Here is a 24053-nt window from a genome sequence, read left to right as displayed (position 1 = left end):
AAGCCATGGGATTTGCCACATAGTAGCATAACAACGACTCTCTTTTTTTATTTATTTCTTTATAATATTTAGTGCAGTCAGCCAAAAGGGAGGTCCATGCATCTCTGACGGTTTGAGGTTCTCATTGTTATAGTACTTAATTTTTACTGGAGAATATTGCACTTAACGAGAGAGAGTTTATTTTCATTTATTTTTTGCAATTGGTTTGCGGTAATGTTGATGGAAATTACTATTCCTTCAATATATATTATATGTTTCACTGGTATTCTAAAGAAGTCGGTTTCATTACAAAATGGTCGCCACCTTTATTCACTATTCTCCTCCTGTTCTCACGTAACCATAGCAACTTGAAACAACTTAGCTGCTTGCAAAGTAACGCGCGTCCTCGCGGTCTCACTCAGTCTTGTGATCGTTCCGAAGAGGAAAGGTATGAATGAGCATTCGTGTCAAGTTCTTTTGTTTAGCCCGAATATTCTATAGGCTAACAGCTGTCATATACATATATTTACAGAGCGTTCTGATGAGTGCTAGTTTTATGCACGTACACAAGACATTGCGCAGGGAAATTCTCCAGTCAGCTCTTTTCATGCACCGTTTCAATAAAAGGGAAACAGGTCAGATTTTATTGCAACAAGCTTGTAACGATCATGGAAACGTTCTTTTTTAGAGTAATGATTCATTTCCGTTCATATTGCTTTTTTCTTCTTTCTTTTTTCCAATGGTGATTCACAACTTGTAATTGCTGCGTTTTCCTGCAATTTATCCGTATGTATATATCTCTTACTTTATACACAATGCATGATTATGTATGGCTGTTTTCTCTGCTCTGTGACATACACTTATGTAATGGACAACAAATGGTGTAAATAATGCTGGAATCCATGTGACATACTAATATTATGCGCGAAATTGATATATATAATACGGGTCAATACTGTTTGATCTCAATGTTGTTTCACAATGGTGATGTCATTATGCTGTATTTGTGTTATGATGACCCTTATTAGGCCCTGATGAAGGAAGTAGTATTCCGATATGCATTGGCCACCCCTATAGGCACCTCCATGAACAGAGTTTTATTTACCTCACTATATTTTGAATTAAAGCTAACTACATGAAAAAGAATTGGAGTGCATATAATTCTTAAACTTTTGGGACTCAAATCCATTACTAACTAAAGGAATCCACTATTTAGTGGGCATAGGAGTGCAGCCCACACCGCTGGCTTCACAGCCAAGGTCTTCGAACATAGGACAGCCGATGCAGCTCACCCCTCTCCCTTTCACAGTCCTCTCTAGTCTGCCCGATCTCCTCTGCAATATTCTGCAGCTATTGTGAAGTTATCTCTCTCTCGTCTGCTATACTCTGTAGTTGTGCGCAGTTATCTCTCTCGTCTGCTATACTCTGTAGTTGTGCGCAGTTATCTCTTTCTCGTCTGCAATACTCTAGTTAATGTGCACAGTTTCTCTCTCATCTGCAATACTCTGTAGTTGTGCAGTTTTCTCCCTCTTGTCTGCAATACTCTGTAGTTGTGCACAGTTATATCTTTCTCGTCTGCAATACTCTGTAGTTAATGTGCACAGTTAGCTCTCACTCATATGCAATACTCTGTAGTTGTGATATGCAATACTCTAGTCGTGCACAGTTTGCACTCCCTTTATGTAATATTCTGTAGTTATTGTGCACAGTTAGGTCTCTCTTGTCTGCAATACTCTATACAGCGACTTCTCTCTCATCTGTTATACTCTGTAGCTGTGAACAGTTATATCTCTCTTTCGTCAGCAATATTCCTAGTTATTAGGCACAGTTAGCTCTCTCTCATCGGCAGTACTCTAGTTGTGCACAGTTAGCTCTCTCTCATCTGCAATACTTTGTAGTTCTGCACAGTTTGCTCCCTCTTGTCTGCAATACTCTGTAGTTATTGGGCACCGCTTGCTCTGTGTATTGCAAAACCGATCACATTATTATGTGTACACAAGCCCCGATGCTACAACCAGAAGGCGATCATACTATACTGCACTGGTGATTCCATCGCTAATAAAGGTGAAGACAGGTATGCAGTTGTCTGCAGCCTCGAGAATAGTTTATTCAACTATGTATAAAAAAGCACTTGCCCTGTAAGCCAAAGACAATTTTCTGGAGCCAAAGGCTTACATGTGGGCTAATGTGCATACCTGCAATGCCTTGCTCATGGGGTTCTAATTCTATCGGGGAGCTGTTCCATTCAAGCAGAAGAGGTGCTGGTGTTACCGGTATCCAGTTAAAATGTCGAAAACATTTGGTCGAATGACAAAAATGTAGAAAAAAGAATGTCGAATTTTTTTTTGAATGCTTTCTTTTTTTATTTACATTTATTTGGGTTCAGCAAGTTAAAAAAAACGTTAAAGCAGAAAAACAAATTAAAAAGCGGGGTTGGGGGGAACCCCCCCATTTTGAACAAAAAACAAAAAAAACATTCAAATTTTTTTTTTCAACATTATTTTTTCGACATTTTGACTTTCGACCAAATGTAATTCGAAATAGTGACTATAAACCGGTGTTACCACTGTTAAAGATGGTCCCACTGGACCCTCAAGATCCTCCCACTTTTAGACTGCTATTCCGACTCCCATTCTAGGGCGATCTCTTGCACTCTATGGCCATTTCTCAAATGCAGGCAGATGTTGCATCTTGCAATCTACTCAACTCCCACCTGGCAGGCTTTAGACCTGGTAAAGGGCATAGACTGCAGTGGTTTCCAGGCTGGATAACATCAGGCGGTTGGGAGATGTCAGGGCTCTGATCCTTTTAAGTCTATAGTGGCCTTTGTCACTTTTGAACGCTCCATCCTCCTGGGGCGCCTCCAATGTGTGGGATTGTAGGGAGCAGTTTTTGAATGGTTCCAATCATTCTTAATTAGCCACACTCAGATGCTAGCTGTGGATCCATTCAAATCTAAAGTATGGGCGATCCAATTAAGGTTTTCCAGCGGGATCAGCATTAACTCCTACCCTCCTCATCCTCCAGTTTCTGCCTCTGGTAAATCTTATGCAGTCGTATGGTACTCGTTTCTATGCGCATGAAGACAGTACCCAGATTCCTCCCCACTTGGTTGGAAATCATGAGGCCATAAACATACAATTTGAGGGCTATATGTCAGCGGCCATTTATTTGATGAATATGATCCCTCTTAAATGTAATGCATCAAAGATGGAGATTTTGATGTGCAGAGCTTCTTCAGTTGGCGTGATCGGCGGCCTTCGGCTATGGGTGTTAACCCACAGCAGATGGAATGGGCAGAAAGCCTTGGGTTTCTGTTTCACAATCGATTGGACCTGATTCTGAAGATGAACAGCTATTTTACATTGATCATCTCTAAAGTCAAACGTCTTAAATAGGGCGGCCGCGCCTTCCAATATCTGGTGCCATACTATTGGAACACTTTTCCACTCACTCTGTGCTGAATCAAGTGCGATCTTAAGTTTCGAAAGGACCTGAAGACTTTACTGTTTGTTCTCAGACCACTGTTTCTTTTACCAGAATTGTTATATTTCCTTTTGGTGCTAGCACCAAGATACTTCTCCCAGAGTAACGCTGTGATTTAGAAGTTCTTTTAGCATAGCATAATATTTGATTTCTTGTACCAGATTAATATGTACTGAAGACTCTTCGAAGCACCAATGGTCTTCAGTACTGTGCAGGTATTGTGCACAGGTAGCCCTCTCTCATGTACAGTACTCTGTAGTTATTGTGAACAGGCAGCGCTCTCAGATGTACAGTACTCTGCAGAAACTGTGAACAGGAAGCCCTGTCTCAAGCACAGTACTCTGTAGTTATTGTGAACAGGTGGCCCTGTCTCATGCACAGTACTCTGTAGTTATTGTGAACAGATGGTCCTGTCTCATGCACAGTACTATGTAGTTATTGTCAACAGGCGGCCCTGTCTCATTTACAGTACTGTGTAGTTATTGTGAACAGGTGGCCCTGTCTCATGTACATTACTCTGTAGTTATTGTGAACAGGTGGCCCTGTCTCGTGCACAGTACTCTGTAGTTATTGTGAACAGATGGTCCTGTCTCATGCACAGTACTCTGTAGTTATTGTGAACAGGTGGTCCTGTCTCGTGCACAGTACTATGTAGTTATTGTGAACAGGTGGCCCTGTCTCATGCACAGTACTCTGTAGTTATTGTGAACAGGTGGCCCTGTCTCATTTACAGTACTCTGTAGTTATTGTGAACAGGTGGTCCTGTAGTTATTTATTGTGAACAGGTGGCCCTGTCTCATGCACAGTACTCTGTAGTTATTGTGAACAGGTGGCCCTGTCTCATTTACAGTACTCTGTAGTTATTGTGAACAGGTGGCCCTGTCTCATGCACAGTACTCTGTAGTTATTGTGAACAGGTGGCCCTGTCTCATTTACAGTACTCTGTAGTTATTGTGAACAGATGGTCCTGTCTCATGCACAGTACTCTGTAGTTATTGTGAACAGGTGGCCCTGTCTCATTTACAGTACTCTGTAGTTATTGTGAACAGGTGGTCCTGTAGTTATTTATTGTGAACAGGTGGCCCTGTCTCATGCACAGTACTCTGTAGTTATTGTGAACAGGTGGCCCTGTCTCATTTACAGTACTCTGTAGTTATTGTGAACAGCTGGCCCTGTCTCATGCACAGTACTCTGTAGTTATTGTGAACAGGTGGCCCTGTCTCATTTACAGTACTCTGTAGTTATTGTGAACAGGTGGCCCTGTCTCATTTACAGTACTGTGTAGTTATTATGAACACGTGGCCCTGTCTCATGTACAGTACTCTATAGGCACTGTGAACAGGTTGCCTTGTCTCATGTACAGAGCTCTGTAGGTATTGTGAACATGTGGCCCTGTCTGATTTGTACAGCACTCTGTAGTTACTGTGAACAGGTGGCCCTGTCTGATGTACAGTACTCTGTAGTTATTGTGAACAGGTGGCCCTGTCTCATTTACAGTACTCTGTAGTTATTGTGAACAGGTGGCCATCTCTCATGCACAGTACTCTGTAGTTATTCTGAACCGTTCGCCCTGACTCATGTACAGTACTGTGTAGTTATTGTGAACACGTGGCCCTGTCTCTTGTACAGTACTCTATAGGCACTGTGAACAGGTTGCCTTGTCTCATGTACAGAGCACTGTAGGTATTGTGAACATGTGGCCCTGTCTGATTTGTACAGCACTCTGTAGTTACTGTGAACAGGGGGCCCTGTCTGATGTACAGTACTCTGTAGTTATTGGGAACAGGGGGCCCTGTCTCATGCACAGTACTCCATAGGCACTGTAAAAAGGCCACCCTGTCTGATGTACAGTACTCTATAGTTATTATGCACAGGGGGCCCTGTCTCATGTACAGTACTCTGTTGTAGTTAATGGGAACAGGGAGCCCTGTCTCATTTCCAGTGCTCTGTAGTTATTGTGCACAGGGGACCCTGTCTCATGCACAGTACTCTGTAGTTATTGGGAACATGTGGCCCTGTCTCATTTCCAGTGCTCTGTAGTTATTGTGAACAGGTGGCCCTGCCTTGTGCACAGTACTCGGTAGTTACTGTGAACACGTGGCCCTGCCTTGTGCACAGTACTCTGTAGTTACTGTGAACAAGTAGCCCTGTCTCATGCAGAGTACTCTGTAGTTATTATGCACAGGGGGGTCTGTCTCATGTATAGTACTCTGTAGTTACTGTGAACACGTGGCCCTGGCTCATGTACATACACTTTAGTTATTGTGCACAGGGGGCCCTGTCTCATGTACAGTACTCTGTAGTTATTGTATACTATCAGCACACTGTGTTCTGAAATTCTCTGTATTTGTTTTTTACAATGCTCCTTACTCATTTGTACAGTTAGGTGTCTTCTTTCTACCCTGTAGCTTGTGTGTACAGTTAGTGCTATCTGGTTTTACAATGCTCTCTAGTGAATGTGTATAGTCAGCTCCCTTTGTTATGCAATACTCTTTAGTTAGGGTGCATATGTATCCCCACAGCATAATTATCTCCGACTGCTTTACCATAATTGTGAGTGACTGTACAGTCAGTTCTCTCTTTTCCGCAATACACTATAGTTACTGTCTCTGCATGGTCATCCCACTGCTCTACAGTACCCGCTAGTGGGTGTGTACAGTCATCTCTCTCTGCTTTGCAATTCTGTGAAGTTATTGTGCAGTCACCCTCCTCTGTTCTGCAAAACACTGTAGTTATTGTGCACAGTCAGCTTCCTCTGTTCTGCAATACGCTGCCGTTATTGTGCACAGTCGGATGCTTTTGTAGTGCAACATTATGCAGTTAATGTGCACAGTTAGCTTCCTCTGTTCTGCAATGCTCTGCAGTTATTGTGCAATCAGATGCTTTTCTGCTGCAACACTACGTAGTGAATGTGCACAGCTTCCTCTGTTCTTTCGATACTCTGTAGTGAGTGTGCACAGTCAGCTTCCTCTGTTCTGCAATACGCTGCCGTTATTGTGCACAGTCGGATGCTTTTGTAGTGCAACATTATGCAGTTAATGTGCACAGTTAGCTTCCTCTGTTCTGCAATTCGCTGCAGTTATTGTGCAGTCAGATGTTTTTGTTCTGCAACACTATGCAGTAAATGTGCACAGCTTCCTCTGTTCTTCGATACTTTGTAGTGAGTGTGCATAGTCAGCTTCCTCTGTTCTGCAACACTCTGCAGTTATGTTCAAACTTAAATGCTTTTGTGATGCAACACTATACAGGGAATGCACACGGTTAGCTTCATCTGTTCTGCAGTACTCTGCAGTTATTGTGCAGTCAGATGCTTTTGTTCTGCAACACTATGCAGTGAATGAGCACAGCTCCCTCTGTTCTTCGATACTCTGTAGTGAGTGTGACCAGTCAGCTTCCTCTGTTCTTCGAAACTCTGTTGTGTGCACAGTCAGCTTCCTCTATTTTGCAATACTCTGTAGTTATTGTGCACAGTCAGATGCTTTTGTACTGCAACACTATGCAGTGAAAGTGAACAGTTAGCTTCCTCTGTTCTGCAATGCTCTGCAGTTATTGTGCAATCAGATGCGTTTCTGCTGCAACACTACGTAGTGAATGTGCACAGCTTCCTCTGTTCTTTCGATACTCTGTAGTGAGTGTGCACAGTCAGCTTCCTCTGTTTTGCAATACTCTGTAGTTATTGTGCACAGTCAGATGCTTTTGTACTGCAACACTATGCAGTGAAAGTGCACAGTTAGCTTCGTCTGTTCCGGAATGCTCTGCAGTTATTGTGCAGTCAGATGCTTTTGTTCTGCAACACTATGCAGTGAATTTGCACAGCTTCCTCTGTTCTACAATACTCCTTAGTGGGTGTGCACAGTCAGCTTCCTCTGATTTGCAATACTCTGTAGTTACTGTGCACAGTCAGATGCTTTTGTACTGCAACACTGCAGTGAATGTACACAGTTAGCTTCCTCTGTTCTGCAATGATCTGCAGTTATTGTGCAGTCAGATGCTTTGGTTCTGCAACACTATGCAGTGAATGTGCACTGCTTCCTCTGTTTTTTGATACTCTGTAGTGAGTGTGCAGTCAGCCTCCTCTGTTGTTCGATATTCTTTAGTGAGTGTGCACAGTCAGCTTTCTCTGTTCTGCAATACTCTGTCGTTATTGTGCACAGCAAGATGCTTTTGTACTGCAACACTATGCAGTGAATGTGCACAGTTACCTTCCTCTGTTCTGAAATTCTCTGCAGTTATGCAGTCAGATGCTTTTGTTCTGCAACACTATGCAGTGAATGTGCACAGCTTCCTCTGTTCTTCGATACTCTGTAGTGAGTGTGCACAGCCAGCATCCTCTGTTCTGCAATACTCTGCAGTTATTGTGCACAGTCAGATGCTTTTGATCTGCAATACTCTGTAGTCATTTGTGCAGTTGGCTCCCTCTGTTATGCAGTTTTCTGTTAAATGATCAAGGATGAGCGTCCCCAGACACCGTGAACCCAGGGGAGGAACTAAACAAGCAACAAGAAAAATAGGGGTCACGGGATCCGTACCACTAGAAAGATCAAGCGGGGTAAATTGCTGTCAATCTAGGAGCTCAATGAGGGGATAGGCCAGGTCAAGGATAGTATAAAATCAATCAATCTTTATTATTCACATGTCAAATTACATAAACATAGTGCTGAATCCATGGAAAAACAGCATAAAAACAGTCAATCAATGTTAAATGTCTACAGTTAAAGTGCATAGTTATCTACTGATCATCCTGCAATGTGCGATTGCACAGTGCGATTGCAATTTAGAGACATAATGCACAAAGAATAAATCCAATTTTCAAAAAAAATGTCAAACAATTCCAACCAGAAATATATATATAGAAAAAGGAAATTGCAATCGCACTGTGCACTTTTTGTCTATCCCGCATTGATTGACTGTTTTTATGCTGTTTTTTCATGGATCCAGCACTATGTTTATGTAATTTGACATGTGTATAATAAAGATTGATTGATTTTATACTATCCTTGACCTGGCCTATCCCCTCATTGAGCTCCTAGATTGAGAGCAATTTACCCCGCTTGATCTTTCTAGTGGTACGGTTCCCGTGACCCCAATTTTTCTTGTTGCTTATGCAGTTTTCTGTTGTCATTGTGCGCCATAATCTCCCTTCCTCTATTCTTCAGTACTCTGTCATTTTTGCCCCCAGGTGCTTTTGTTCTTCTATACTGTGTAGTCATTTGTAGAGTCGCCTCCTTTTCCTTTGCAGTTGCTGTAATTATTATACACAGGTGCTTTTTCTTTGCAATACTGTGTATTTATAGTGCACAGTCGGCATCCTCTGTTCTGCAATGCTCTGTGTTATTTTGTACAGTTCACCAGTGCCCTTTATTTATTCATTTTGATTTAGGCCTTATATAGACACATTGCAGACACGAATTGACTCACAAATATCCGTTCTAATCATACCCTCCAATTATTGCTGATAGACCTGAGGAGATGAGCGGTTTTGTCTTGCCATGCCACAAACCCACCCCGCCCGCTCAGCTATACCCTGGGGGGTACACCTATGCCTTAAGCTTGCTTACCCGGGGCTATGCATCCTGAATTGTTTCCCTATGCCTCCAGCCCCACTGACCTACACTGCCAACCAGCTCAGCTACTGTTTGTCCCCCCCAGTCAACTATGCCGCTTACTTTGTTACTAAACATCTTGTTGACTTATCAACACTCTTGACAAACTCATTTATGACCTCATCATGCACACCTATGCCGTCATGCACACTCCTTTACGCTACTGACGCACTCACATACGTTCCTAGCTAGTCTTTCTAAGCCATCCCAGCCTGATAATCTATGCCACCATTCACACTCATTTATAGTGCATAGATTAATCGGTAGTCTATCTATGCCACCCTAGCCTGCCTATCTATGCCAGCTAGCATGCTCACTCAATGGTGCTGACCCACTCACATGCCTGTCTAAGTAGTAGTGTATAATTGCCACTCCAGCCTGCTTATCTATGCCAACTAGCATGCTCACATATGGTGCTGACGCACTCACATATGTTCCTAGGTGGTCTATCTATGGCACCGCAACCAGCTCAGTTACACTGCTGACCCACTCATATATGTTTCTAGGTAGCTTATCTATGCCACCCCAGGTTGCTCATCTATGCCCCTGAGCACTCTCGCATACGCTGCTGACCCACTCACATACGTTTCTGGGTAGTCTATCGATGCCACCCCAGCCTGCCAGTGGCACCCCCAGACATCTTTCATAGGGGTGGCCTGATGAGGTCACTGGAAGTCCTGGGGTGGCACACCAAAACAAACACAGGAGGCAGGAGGGCCCGCAGTGAGGGGGGCAGGGAGGCGGCAGCATTTTCTATAAGGGTATCCATGGCCCCCCTTGGACACCCCTTGGTGACGCCTCTGCAGCCTGGTCATCTATGCCATCATGCACTCTCACTTACGCTGCTGGCCCACTCACATATGTTTCTAGGTATTCTATCTATGGCACCCCAGCCTGCTCATCTATGCCATCATGCACTCTCACTTACGCTGCTGGCCCACTCACATACGTTCGTAGGTATTCTATCTATGGCACCCCAGGCTGCTCATCTATGCCACCAAACACGCTCACCCGTGCTGCTGATCAATTTACATATGTTCCTAGGTCGTCAATCGTTGGCAACCCAGCCTGCTCACCTATGCCTCCCAGGCCGGTAATATGGAAAGTATATTATGAAAAATTAAAGAATGTTCAGAAAGTTAAATTAAAAAATATGGTTAAGTCAAAATCGAGGTTTTAAAAAAAGAGGCTGCATGAAGAGGAAGGGCGATGATGCGAACAATGACCGTATTGTTGGGTTGGGGTTAGGTGAGGGTAAAAGGAGTGCACAGGGGCCACCACTCCTCCAGTTTAAGAAAGGGTAGGGAATGCAGGCTATGGCATAGATGAGCCTTTCTGTGGTTTACAAAACAATTGTATGACAGTTTATTTTAGGTGTTTTAAAACCATTCGATTTTAAAATATCATAGATAACAATTATATCAGTTGAGTTTCGCCTTTTTCTATTCAAAGTGTTCATTAATATATCTTTTGAATTGATGATTTTCACGTGGAACCCTCTGGCCTGTCGCGCCTATCCACTCTGGTCCGCTCACATATAACCCTGTCCTGCTCACCTATACACACTCATAAATCCCTGAGGCCTTCTAACATATACCCTTGTTGCCCACTCACTTCTTATTGATATGCCCTCTCAGCTACACCCCAGAAGCATCACCTACACCACTGCCTGCTCAGGCTCCCCAAGAATGGCAGGCACGCTCACCTACGCAGATCCCGCTGGCACTGTCAACGTCGGAGGTGTCACAGTAGAGGCCCTTGTGGTGGTCGCAGGGGGCCTGCAGAGAACAACGGTCCCCGAGCTGCCCAGCACACACCTTACAGCAGCCGCAAGCATCTGGGACAAGGCTGGTGCCTGCCGGGCACTTGATCGGCCTGGCAGGACACTTGCACGGGTATGAGCACCTCTGGGCGACTACCTAGGAGGAAAAAACAAAAGACATTCAATTTAAAGACTTCATGGGTTGCAAGTAAGGGTGTACCGAATAGTGAAATAACTATTCCGCCGAATACCGAATAGTTGGTCCAGCTATTCAGCCGGAACCGAATAGTGAGCCGAATAGTTGTTTTTTTAAACAAATATGTTTAAACAAGATTTCATTAAATAAAATCAGGAGACATTCTATTGCATGAGTATTCATGTTTATTAAATGGGTATATAGATTTCACTAAGTTTATTAAAAGCTTGTTAAGAGATAAAAATAAATAAAAAACAGATTTGCCCCCATCGGTTGGATGGGAACTAAACCTTCAAATGTTGGGAGAGGCACTAACTTCAGAGACTGTGGGGGAAGGGCCAACTTACTTGTATGGTAGCATCTAACTTCTTTATGCATGCTATTAAGACTATTCTAGTGAAGCTTCAATGTTACAAACAGTTTACTCTTCATGTTTGAAACCACACAATTAAGGACTGCTGTGAGAATTAGCTGTCTCCTGTCCTCACTACCTTTCCAATCACCGTGAAGCACACATTGGTACTCAAATAGCGTTATGTGCATCAATTGTTCTTCATTTATTTAAACATTCCCCTCCAAAAGCTAGTTATGTGTGCATGACTACAAGTCCCAGAATGCAAAGCGCTGTGCCAAAACCTGACCAATCTAATGAACTGGATAATGGAAATGTTTGTTACACTTACACAAGTGCCTAATACAACCAACAACCACAAATTGGTATATAGCAATTTGGGCAGTTGCTAAACAGTATGTGAGGCTTTGGCTGTTTCTGTATTCAGAATCCGCAGCAAGTCTTCTGAAGTGCGACCTGCGAGTTTCCTGGGCTAGCCCATTAGCCTCAGTGCGCAGTATAGGCAAGACAAACTTTACCAGAGCTGTTCAGCCTCTGTTAGTTAGATGCAAAGGTAACAAAAATGTGGAAACGCTCATCCAAAGCATGAGCATTTCTATGTTGACTAGGTCAGTGCCGCCAGGTGTCTTTTCAGACCTGTGGCAGCATTGAGCTTTCCGTGAGGAAGCAGAAGAAAGAGGCACACATTTGCACAAGCCCATGGTGTTATGACCCGCGGTGTGCTATGTCAGATCTTCCCAAGACACATTTTGTATCTGCCATTACAAAAGTAAAACTTTTATGAATCAGGCCAAGCACATAATGGAGACGTGTTTCCCCTATGCGTTTGACCTGTGCACACACAAGTGGAGAAATCTATTTTTGCGAACCGCTGCCATGTTCCCTAGGACTACCAAAGAACTGTAAGCAGATTTATTTTAAAAGTGGGGTTGGAACTTGAACAAGCCGTTTCAGTCTTTTTACAAAGTAGAATATTGCACAGTTTGTTTTCTGTTTTTGGAAGATCGAGGTCCAAATGTGACAGCCAAGCTTTTCTCTCCGAAGCTCGTGAGATGAGCGCGGGCGAAAGCTGCCATTTATACTGAGGCTAACACAACATTCCCGGCAGAGGCTTTCAAACCCAACATGTAGAAACATCCAAATGACTTCAGGGTATCTGGCAGGCACCAAACAGACATCAAAGATGAGGTCTAAAATAACAAAGGAAATATCTGACATCTGGATGCTGGGTGGCACCATCTGAGGAACATACCTTCTGGCCCGCCCTGCGCCCATCATAGGCATCACTTTGTAAGCATCCCCACTGCTTGTTTTAGTTTTGAGACTAGTGTTCTGATGCCTCAGTGTTTCTCTGAATAGGATAACTGCTGCCACTGGCCCTCGTGTCGGCGACCTCCGTTAGCTTTTGTTTAAAGCCCTCCACACCTTTGTTTAGCTCTCCATGCCCTTCACGCCTCCACACCCCAGGAAGGTGAGCTATGTGGAGAAGCAGAGCCCCCAGCATGCACCCATTGTCATGCAGTTTGGATTTAAATATGTGACAGGCCCCAGAGGAGGAAGTGCCGTTTGCATACCTTTATAATGGGAAATTGTAGTGACACACAGTGAAATGCCTGAATGATTACAGACATTTAGACAAAGGGGAACCTATTCGGCTTCGAGTGATAATTAATTAAGTATTCGGCCAAATGCTGAATAGCTAATTTCAGCCGGAATTTGACCGAATACTTACTCGAAGCTGCATTTCAGTACACCCCTAGTTGCAAGGAACATTTTGGAGCCAAATACCAAAGGATCTTGTTCTTTAATTATCAATCTTCACCCTCAATACATCTAGTTCCAGATTACATATGAGTCAGCACCCACTGGCCATCCTCACAGCTGCATAGTACGTGGCTCATGCTCCCATAACTCACTCAGGTCTGACGCCCAGTGTTTCATGCATCACACAGTTCCATGCCTCATGCTCCCATCACTCATTCAGGGCACAGGCCAGAGGTTCCATGCATCACACCTGATGTGGCAGGATGGTTATGCTATGATAAGCTACATTGTCCTCTCTCATACATTTAGGCCTTACATCCTCCATGTTGCCTTTGCCTGAGGCCTCCCTCTCCCACTGCCTCTGTCTGTCTCCCTCTGCACTCAGCATCTCTGACATGCCCAAACCCCACCTGTTGCAGATTAGACCAAGACCCTGTAACAAGGCAAAGGGACACGTCAGACCTTCTCCTCTGTTTTCTCTCTACAAGTATAGCATTAGCACCATATATGGTAGATAATAGTAGGGTTTCTGTGAATGCCGTTTATCCATATTACAACACAATGTAACTGCAAGGCTTTGTCACAAGGTCACAAGTGAGATAATGACAGTTATTGCCAAATGTCTGGAATGTCATGCCAAGTACCACCCACCATTGTGAAAATGCTATAATATATTAGTGATTGCTTATGATATGCTATATAACATGCACTCTAAGGGAGGTCCTTTCAGAGCTCCATGTGGCAACTGCCAGGACACTTGTCCTTCTGTATTTTTCCGCTTATCAGCTGATAACTCTGTATGCTGTTTATTTTCTGTCTAATACAAGAAGCTCGGTTGCCATCAGTCAGGTGTCTTGTCTCCTTATTGCTGCACGCTGAGGATGAGGCTGTGATGGCCCTTGGAAAGGGGCCAACCTTGGCTACCACACACCCTTCCATGCCACATACTCCCATTACTCATGCAGGGAACAGGCCAGAGGTTCTATGCATCACACCATTCCGTGCCTCTTACTCCCATCACTCAATAAATTGACACTCAGTGTTCCATGCATCACACTATTCCATGCCTCATGCTTCCATCACTCATGCAGGGCAAAGGCCCAGTTTTCCATGCATCATACCATTCCATGCCTATACTATCTGTTAAACAATTATGACGCCCAGAGTTCCATGCATCACATCATTCCATGCCTCTTACTCCTATCTCTCACACAGGTCTGACGCCCAGGGTTCCAAGCATCACACCATTCCATGCCTCTTACTCCTGTCTCTCACACAGGTCTGACGCCCAGGGTACCAAGCATCACACCATTCCATGCCTCTAACTCCTGTCTCTCACACAGGTCTGACGCCCAGGGTTCCAAGCATCACACCATTCCATGCCTCTCACTCCTATCTCTAACACAGGTCTGACGCCCAGGGTTCCAAGCATCACACCATTCCATGCCTCTTACTCCTGTCTCTCACACAGGTCTGACGCCCAGGGTACCAAGCATCACACCATTCCATGCCTCTAACTCCTGTCTCTCACACAGGTCTGACGCCCAGGGTTCCAAGCATCACACCATTCCATGCCTCTCACTCCTATCTCTAACACAGGTCTGACGCCCAGGGTTCCAAGCATCACACCATTCCATGCCTCTCACTCCTATCTCTCACACAGATCTGACGCCCAGGGTTCCAAGCATCACACCATTCCATGCCTCGAACTCCTATCTCTCACACAGGTCTGACACCCAGGGTTTCATGCATCACACCATTCCATGCCTCTCATTCCTATCTCACACACAGGTCTGACACCCAGGGTTTCAAGCATCACACCATTCCATGCCTCTTACTCCTATCTCTCACACAGGTCTGACGCCCAGGGTTCCATGCATCACACCATTCCATGTCTCTTACTGCTATCTCTCACACAGTTCTGACGCCCAGGGTTCCATGCATCACACCATTCCATGTCTCTTACTCCTATCCCTCACATGGGTATGGTATCCGGTCATATTTTTGAAAACGTATTTTCGAAACGCAATTTTGTCGAAAACATTTTGCCTGAAAGAAATGTTTCTGTCTTTTTTATTTATTTATATATATATTTTTTGGGTTTCGTTAGTAAAAAAAAGTGTTAAAAAAACAGGAGTTTGGGGGGGTTCCCCATTTAATAAAATTTTTTAAAAAAAAACAGAACATTTTTTTTAGGCAAAATGTTTTCGAAAAAATGGCATTCGACAATAAGCCATTCGAAATAGTCACTATAAACCCACGGGTCTGACACTCAGGGTTCATGCATCACACCATTCCATGCCTCTTACTCCTATCTCTCACACAGGTCTGACGCCCAGGGTCCATGCATCACACCATTGCATGCCTCTTACTCCTATTTCTCACAGGTCTGACGCCAAGGGTTCCAAGCATCACACCATTCCATGCCTCTTACTCCTATCTCTCACACAGGTCTGACGCCCAGGGTTCATGCATCACACCATTCCATGCCTCTTACTCCTATCTCTCACACAGGTCTGACGCCCAGGGTTCCATGCATCACACCATTCCATGCCTCTTACTCCTATTTCTCATAGGTCTGACGCCAAGGGTTCCAAGCATCACACTATTCCATGCCTCTTACTCCTATCTCTCACACAGGTCTGACGCCCAGGGTTCCAAGCATCACACCATTCCATGCCTCTTACTCCTATCTCTCACACAGGTCTGGCGCCCAGGGTTCCAAGCATCACACCATTCCATGCCTCTTACTCCTATTTCTCACAGGTCTGACGCCAAGAGTTTCAAACATTACACCATTTCATGCCTCTTACTCCTATCTCTCACACAGGTCGGACGCCCAGGGTTCATGCATCACACCATTCCATGCCTCTTACTCCTATTTCTCACAGGTCTGACGCCAAGGGTTCCAAGCATCACATTATTCCATGCCTCATACTCCCATCAGTCAAAGAAGTATGACACCCAGTGCTCCATGCATCACACCATTCCATGCCTCATGCTCCCATCACTAATGCATGGCACAGGCCAGAGTTTCCATGCAGCACACCATGCCATGCATCTTACTCCCATGACTCAAAGAATGGGGTGTATTTGTGGATTGGACTGCCACAATGTATCTTTAAATTGCTGTATTAAGACTTAGCAAGTTAGGGAACCCTCAGCGGTCATGCACGTAAAGCGATGGCCTGGGGAGGATGTGCTTTCCTGCCGCCTCCAGTAAAGGAAGTACCACCAGGAAACACGAACATGTTCTGAAGATCATCTTTACAGATGATTTTAAGCACAACAAACTGGTCCGTTTGAGTGGAACATTGTAAAAATAGAACACTGTGGTGTTTTTCTTAATTAAATCTTACAATATCTAACAGTATGGATGCTACTTTGGCCTGCAGGCTTTATTCAGAAAGAACACTTTGTTCAAAGTAGCTTTTTTCAAAATTTAAGCGTACTTTGTCGTTGTTTATAAGTGTGCCTGGGGTTTCTGTCACAGCATAAGAATTGTGTACGTGGGTCACAGTCAATAGACTTTTGCTTGGATTTCTCGATTTGTTAACATCATTTTTAAATAGTGGCACCATTGAGACAAACCATGTCGGAGAGATGTATAGGGCATTTATATGACCAGTGAGTGGGAAGGGGATTAGCTAGGGAAATGAGGGAGGCACATAGGGGTGTGCGAACAGGGGTGATCCTTCTGCTTAAAAATTAAATGTATAGCACCATCACCACATCAACAGCAATAGCGAGGAAACAGGATTATCACCCAAAAAACATGTTTTAAACACGTAGGATTTTTTTCAAAGCAATGCGACAATGTTTTATGTTTAAAATTTATTGTATTGTTATATAGATTATTTAGGACAATGTGTCACTTCCTGGTAAAAGACCAGAAAGCAAATATCCTTCGGAAACTGTAGCGCAAATTCTGAATGTTTGAAAATGCCATTCCTACAAATTTTTTGGGTATACAGAAAAAATGTTTGCAAGTTTTTCCCTCAACTTTGGGAAGTCAGACAAGGTAAGGCATACGGGAATCCAATAAAGGACCTTGGCATGAAATGCTATGTGTGACCTCAAGAGGTTCATTAGTATTGTAATCCAAAGAGGACTGTTTCATGGACAGACCCCACCGAGCACGGGGCAACGTGCTGTTAAACAAGAGCATGCAGAGCAACAGAGGTTCGAATCCCGGATCTGCGCTTAGAAACCAAACTCAGGTATTAAGTATTAAGCTGGGTATACAAAAACAGTTAAATAAAATTAGATAAATGCCACTGAGCCTGTGGCAGAGCCGCCTGTCAGCGAAGAAGCAGAAGTTTGCCCCAATAGGCCTTTTTTTATATTTTGTTTCTAATTGTGGGAAGAAGGTGTTTAGACCAGGCACACTTACAAAAGAACATAACAGCAAACGGGGCAATCCTGCATCAGGGTCCGTGCATCTCAGCAAAAAGTGGTGTGTAACTGACCGGTTGAGGGAAGGGAATACATCAGGGCTCCGCAACCTTTGGCTCTCCAGATGTTTTGGACTACAATTCCGACCAGACCTCGCCAACATAGCCAATGATGAGGCATCATGGGAGTTGTAGTGCAGAACATCTGGAGAGCCACAGGTTGCGGACCCCTGGAATACATAGTATGGAGACCAGGGCTAGCACAAGACATACGGCAGACGTTTGTCCGGCGGAACTTGGTATGGACAGGTTCCTTTCTGTAGGGTGAAGTGCAGGGTCTTGGGGGGCAGGGGGGTAATGTGGCAGTTAGTTGAGGGATTGCCTTCTTGGCACAGGAAGGGAAGATTTAAAGGGGTGGTGAATGGTAGTGGAGTCTTGGACCTGGGGAGGGGTATGGAGTTAGTGCGGCGTGGAGCAAGGAGAAGAAGGAGCGAAAGCGAGAGTAAGCGAAGGGCGGTCAAGGTATAGAGAGATTAGGCAGCGCAGGCTCTAGCTGAGGAGAGTGACAGGTAATAATAGCGTCAGTCAAGCAAGTGATTGCAAGCCCATGCAGGCATTTGAAGGCTAGCAGTAGGAATGGGAGAGGGACTGGGTTCTCATGTGCGCCACCACAATGAAGGCAATGTTGGGAGGTGGGAGAAGACAGGGAAGATTGTGGGGGTGCGGGTGATGAAGTTCAGTATGTTGTCAAGTAGGGAGAATTGATGGGGGAGGCCAAGGAGAAGGCGACACAGTACCAGAGTTAATATAAGGGGTTTGGTAGAGCCGTAGCCATGGGTGTTGGACATGGGGTGATGAAAGGGGCAAATCCCCCCCACCCAATTTTAAGCGGGTGGCTATATTGGCAACTATCCCCCCACAATCTCTTGCTCAAACCGAGCCGGAGCAAAGCGCAACGGACGTTGTATTTTTATTCACTACTGTGTTCACTACTGTATTCACTACTGCTTGCTTGCAGTTGTGTCACTCAGCAGATAGTACAGGTGTGGAAATGCCATATTTTTCTGACACTGAGTAGGTTCATCTTAGCCAGAGAAGCTGTCTTAGTAATGCAGTTGTGGATGTTATGGTCACTGTCCAAAGGAACCCCAATGTGTTATGCCTTAGGGGAAAGGGGGATGTTAGAGGCGGGGAAGTAGATGACTTTGGTCTTGGAGGAGTTCTCGACTAGGCAATGCAGTGGCATTCAGAGAGTAATGCGAGCAGTGAGATCAGGAGTAAGAGTGCGGAAAGAGAAAAACGTGTGTGTGTGTGTCACCCACAGAGGTAATACGGGGACGCAAAGGAGAAGATGAGGTGTCTGAAGGAGCAGGTGTAGAGGGTGAAGCGTGAGGGGCCAGGGATGGAGCCTTGGGGGACACCGACAGGCAGGGAGTTTGGGTCAGTGTTGGCATTGTGCAAACTTGCCGGGGACACCTGTCCTAAAATGACTAATGTTGTATGTGGGTCTGGCGATTGCTTCTATTGCTGTTCAAATTTGCAGAATATTGTAAGTGTTGTGTGAAAGAGGAAGGGATGTGGTCTAGCAGAAGGGATGTGTTCTAGTGGTAGTGATGTGGTCGGCTGGAAGAGATGTGATCTAGTGGAAGAGATGTGGTTTAGTAGGACAGGTGCGGTCCTGTGGTAGAAGTGTGATCTAGTGGAAGAAATGTAGTCTAGTAGAAGAGATGTGGTCTAGTGTGAGAGGTGTAGTCTACTAGGAGAAGAGTGATCTAGTGGAAGAGATGTGGTCTAGTGGGAGGGGTGTAGTCTACTGGGAGAAGAGTGATCTAGTGGAAGAGATGTGGTCTAGTGGGAGGGGTGTAGTCTACTGGGAGAAGAGTTATCTAGTGGAAGAGATGTGGTCTAGTGGGAGAGGTGTAGTCTACTGGGAGAAGAGTGATCTAGTGGAAGAGATGTGGTCTAGTGGGAGGGGTGTAGTCTACTGGGAGAAGAGTTATCTAGTGGAAGAGATGTGGTCTAGTGGGAGGGGTGTAGTCTACTGGGAGACGAGTGATCTAGTGGAAGAGATGGGGTCTAGTGGGAGGGGTGTAGTCTACTGGGAGAAGAGTGACCTAGTGGAAGAGATGTGGTCTAGTGGGAGAGGTGTAGTCTACTGGGAGAAGAGTGATCTAGTGGAAGAGATGGGGTCTAGTGGGAGGGGTGTAATCTACTGGGAGAAGAGTGATCTAGTGGAAGAGATGGGGTCTAGTGGGAGGGGTGTAGTCTACTGGGAGAAGAGTGATCTAGTGGAAGAGATGTGGTGTAGTGGGAGAGGTGTTGCCTAGTTAAAGAGGTGTTGTCCAGTGGGAAAGGTGTGGTTTGGAGAAACCAGAAAGTGCATTCTAGATGTGTTCCTATGGAGAAGCTCCGTTTAATTATTCCTGCAGTTTAGATCTGGCCCGAAGGTGGCAGTGTGACCTCATGACTGCAGTAAAGATGGCACATTTCAGTCAAGCTACAGGGCGGACTATTGACGGTCCCTATTGGCTACGCTAACACCGAAGCAGAAGGAAAATGTAGAGAATAAGTGGGAGGGTCTTCGGAAACTAAAGCCTACTACTGCGGCATCGAGCTCGTGCGATAGCCAGCTTGTGTGGCCTTGTGCCAACGCTCCTTGTGTTGGATCTGTGGTTTTCCTAAAGCGTTGAGCTAACTTCCAGAGGTGACCTTCTATCCATGTCCAGGACGGGTTAAAGGGACAGTCAGTGTACGTGGGCGCGGGAGCGCTGCTAGATCATTACGTGGGCTGCAAGAAGGCGCGGAGGTGCGAGTATCCTAAGGGGAAGACTGCGCTTTACTAGGCACACGTATTCGGTGAGCTGAGGAACCCACAGAGGAAAGGTACAAAACACATAGGGGTCGATTTCCACTCCATTTGATCACACGATAGTGGAAGGGATTTTGGTGGCTCTGGAATATAATGTGCATCCTGTTTGGGCGAGGGCAGCTTCTGGGCATATAACACGTGGCGCAATTTACAGCGCATAGATCTATTTTTGTGACTAGCAAAGCTATAAAACAAACCTTTTTTAGACAGATAATAATTCTAAATCGTAAAATGCCAAATACACATAATAACGATGTATTTCTTTTGATATAACTCTGAACCGACACTGTGGTATTTAAACAGTGTAGGAAACGGGTGTTGTTATAATTCGGAAACGGGTGTTATTATAATCCAATAGTCTTCGGGTTATCGATATTTGACGGGAAAAGGCTGACTCCTCCGGCTCCTTTAGAAAATATCACAGAATACAAACAGACCGCAGCATGTGCCTTAACCCGCCTCGCTGTTTTACCAGAATACGGACGTATTTGGAGCATCATGCCCACCCCGCCTCCAGGTGTACCCCAAACGATACACCCACCGACAAAAGCAGCAGCCCCGATTTACCAGCCAAGACTGCGGCAGCGGACACTATGATATCCGAGGGCACATTTGCTGTTTCTCCAGAGGAGAGGAGCACTTATTCTATGATATGTGGTCCATTTGGGGAGACGAGAAGATAGTGAATGAGATGTGTTGATCTGGTGAGACATGAGCACAGTGCATGAGATGAGGTCCAGTGGAGGAGATGTGCACATAGGCAGTGTGGTCCATTTGGGGAATGGTGCACATAGGGAAGGCAGTGTGGTCCATTTGGGGAGATGTGCACATAGGGAAGGCAGTGTGGTCCATTTGGGGAGAGGTGCACATAGGGAAGGCAGTGTGGTCCATTTGGGGAGATGTGACCATGGTGGATGGGATGAGGTCCAGTTCAGGAGATGTGTACATTGTGGAAGAGATATGGTACTTTTAGGGAGATATGAGCATAGCGGAGGAGATGTGGTCATTTTGAGGAGATGAGAACATAGTGGATGAGATGTGATCTAGTTAGGGAGATGTAAACATAGTTGAAGAAGTGTGGTCTACTTGGGGAGTTGTGAACATACTGGAGGATATATGGTCTAGTTGGGGAGATGTAAACATAGTTGAAGAAGTGTGGTCTAGTTGGGGAGTTGTGAACATAGTGGATGAGATGTGATCTAGTTGGGGAGATGTAAACATATTTGAAGACGTGTGGTCTAGTTGGGGAGTTGTGAACATACTGGAGATGTGGTCTAGTTGGGGAGATGTAAACATAGTTGAAGACGTGTGGTCTAGTTGGGGAGTTGTGAACATACTGGAGCTGTGGTCTAGTTGGGGAAATATAAACAGAGTGGAGGAGATGTGGTCTAGATGGGGGAAATGTGAACAGAGTGGAGGAGATGTGGTCCGGTTGGAGAGATGTGCCTATAGTAGAGGAGTGTGGTGCTGGGAAGATGTGGTTAACTTTGGGCATGTGGTACAGTAGAAGGGGCGTCCTCAAGCGAAGAATGGTGACCTGGAAATGGGTATGTGAGTTAGGGGTGGGGGGTGAAGTCCAGTAGAATATATGGGTTCTAGTGGTGGAGGTGAGGTCTAGTGAAGAATATGTGATAGTGTGTGGGTATGTAGTGGGGGGGGTTCTAATATGTGCGTGTGGTCTATTGAGAGCGATTTGGTCTAGTGGTGGTGATATGGTCAAGTGGATAAGATGTGTGTGTGTGTTTGTGCGGAAACGGTCTAATTGTGCCATGTGGCCCATGGGGGGAGATGTGGTCTATTGAACGAGAAGTGTTCTCGAGGTGGAGATGTGGCGTATGTGGTGTCTAATGAATAATATGTAATATTGTATGTGGGGGTTGTGGCTAGCACTCATTTTGGCCTATTGGGGGAGAAGTGTTCTAGTGCGGGGTTGGGAGGGCCGGGTGCGATACACGCAGTCTAGGGAATGTGGTCAGCTAGTCGGTATGCTGTCAAATTGAGGATGTGAGCTACTCGGGTCATGCGGGGATATGGACAGGAAGAGTGGGAGGCGTTTTGTAGAGTGCGGGTAATACCTTCTGGAACACACGTGGTGTGGTCTAGTGTGTGAAGTTTTGGGGGTTGTGGTCAACTCGTGTGGGCTAGAGGTTGGTCCGGGAAGGAGATGTGGTTAGTGAGAGAGATGTTTTCTAGAGAGGGCGATGTGACCTAGTGGATGGAGATATTATCTAGTGGGAGGCAGGTGGTTTTCTGGGGTAGATGTGGTCAGGTGGGGGTATGTTGTTTACCGGGAGTTGAGTTATAATCCCGGCTTCCCCGCTTGTCACGCCGTGTGACCGCATGCAAATGTCCTTATTTCCTGCACCATAATGACATGCACTTGAAGGTTCAGAAGCCGTTCAAACGTCGCATAAATCGCCATACAAACAAGCTAGACCGACGCATCCACTCACCCTTCCGGAGATCAGGCACAGCAGCAGAATGGACGCGAACATTTCAAGGAGGTGGGAGCACATAACGGGGGTCCGGGCAGGCTCTTCGATTCCGTCTTGGAGTGGTGGTGTTCTGCCCGCCCTGGGCCCTCACGCTCTTTTAAAGACCCTCAGGAGCAAGGGGTGTGAACCTCGCAATGACACACGCTTTCTCCCCTGCCGCCCCCAATGTCAGGGCCATGTCCACATTCCAAGGAACGTTTCCAGATTCCTGCGGGACCTGCGGTTAGGGGAATGGGGAGAAGGGTGGGGGCGGGCCCTGTGCTTCGGCCAATTCCATGTTCCAATTTTAGAAGGAGAATCCTGGCAGCGACCGTTTATTTTCTCGCTATATTTTCTTCCTGTCTCCCTTTTTCTTTCCCTCGCCTTTAAATCGTCCCCATCCCCCATTGTTATCCTGCCCGCGTCTCATTTTCTCTGGGCTTGCTTTTCGCCACCTCCTTTCCTTCCACGCTCTCCTCCTTTCAGCGACTCTGGGCGTTTCAGTAACAGGTCCATGGAAAGCAAACAGGGGAGCATTTCTCTGCTCCAGCAGCTTATGCACGTGGCCATCACACAGGTGAAAACATGGGCGTAATTTTAGGGGGAACAGGGGTGTTTGTCCCCCCCAACTTTCATGGCACACTATTTTGTCTCCATTAATTTGGCTGGGGAACCTTTTCTTCAGATGTCATGCCCCCCCCCCAACATTTTCAGCAAAGTTACTCCACTGGGTGAAGCAACATGCACGGTAGACGAATAGCAGTGCCTGGTACAGGGCGGCACTACCACAAGAGGGAACCACACATAGGAGAATACTTGCATATTGCTAAATTCATCCAGAGGGCTGTCAAGAATATCCGAGCAAATGGCCAAGTGATATGATATGATCGTTTATTTATATAGTGCCTATACACAATCTGTTTCAAAGCGCTTCAAGGCAAGGGAGGGAACAAGGGAAAATACAACCACATTCTTACAGGCCATGAACAGTAAGGATGTGAAATTAACTATCGTACTCGGCCTGACGCCATTTCAGATAGTGCAAGAGCTAAGGCATAGATAAGGAAGGGAGGGGGAGAGTGGGAAGGAAATGGAAACAGACAGGCGACTACCGTACTAGGCCTGACGACATTTCTGGTAGAGACGGAGAAAAACAAAAGGTGAGGGAGAGGGG

The 24053-nt window shown here is 45.4% G+C and overlaps 1 protein-coding gene across 1 annotated transcript in view; it reads right to left on the bottom strand.

The window, feature by feature from the left end:
• The window catches only part of LOC138503349 (CCN family member 2-like), a 55264-nt gene extending 32217 nt beyond the window's left edge, over nucleotides 1-23047 (bottom strand). The window contains exons 1-2 of the mRNA XM_069622986.1: nucleotides 22859-23047; nucleotides 10774-10987 (exon numbers count right to left, since the gene is read on the bottom strand). Coding sequence (XP_069479087.1) covers nucleotides 10774-10987; nucleotides 22859-22921 — 277 coding nt within the window. The 5' untranslated portion in view covers nucleotides 22922-23047. The remainder of the gene's footprint in view (nucleotides 1-10773; nucleotides 10988-22858) is intronic.
• Between the last annotated feature and the right edge of the window lie 1006 nt (nucleotides 23048-24053).

This window comes from Ambystoma mexicanum, chromosome 11 (assembly GCF_040938575.1).
Source record: "Ambystoma mexicanum isolate Mex_15411 chromosome 11, UKY_AmexF1_1, whole genome shotgun sequence".
NCBI classification, from domain to species: Eukaryota; Metazoa; Chordata; class Amphibia; order Caudata; family Ambystomatidae; genus Ambystoma; species Ambystoma mexicanum.
Note: the sequence above shows the minus strand (reverse complement) of the source record. Positions and strands in the feature narration are given on the sequence as shown.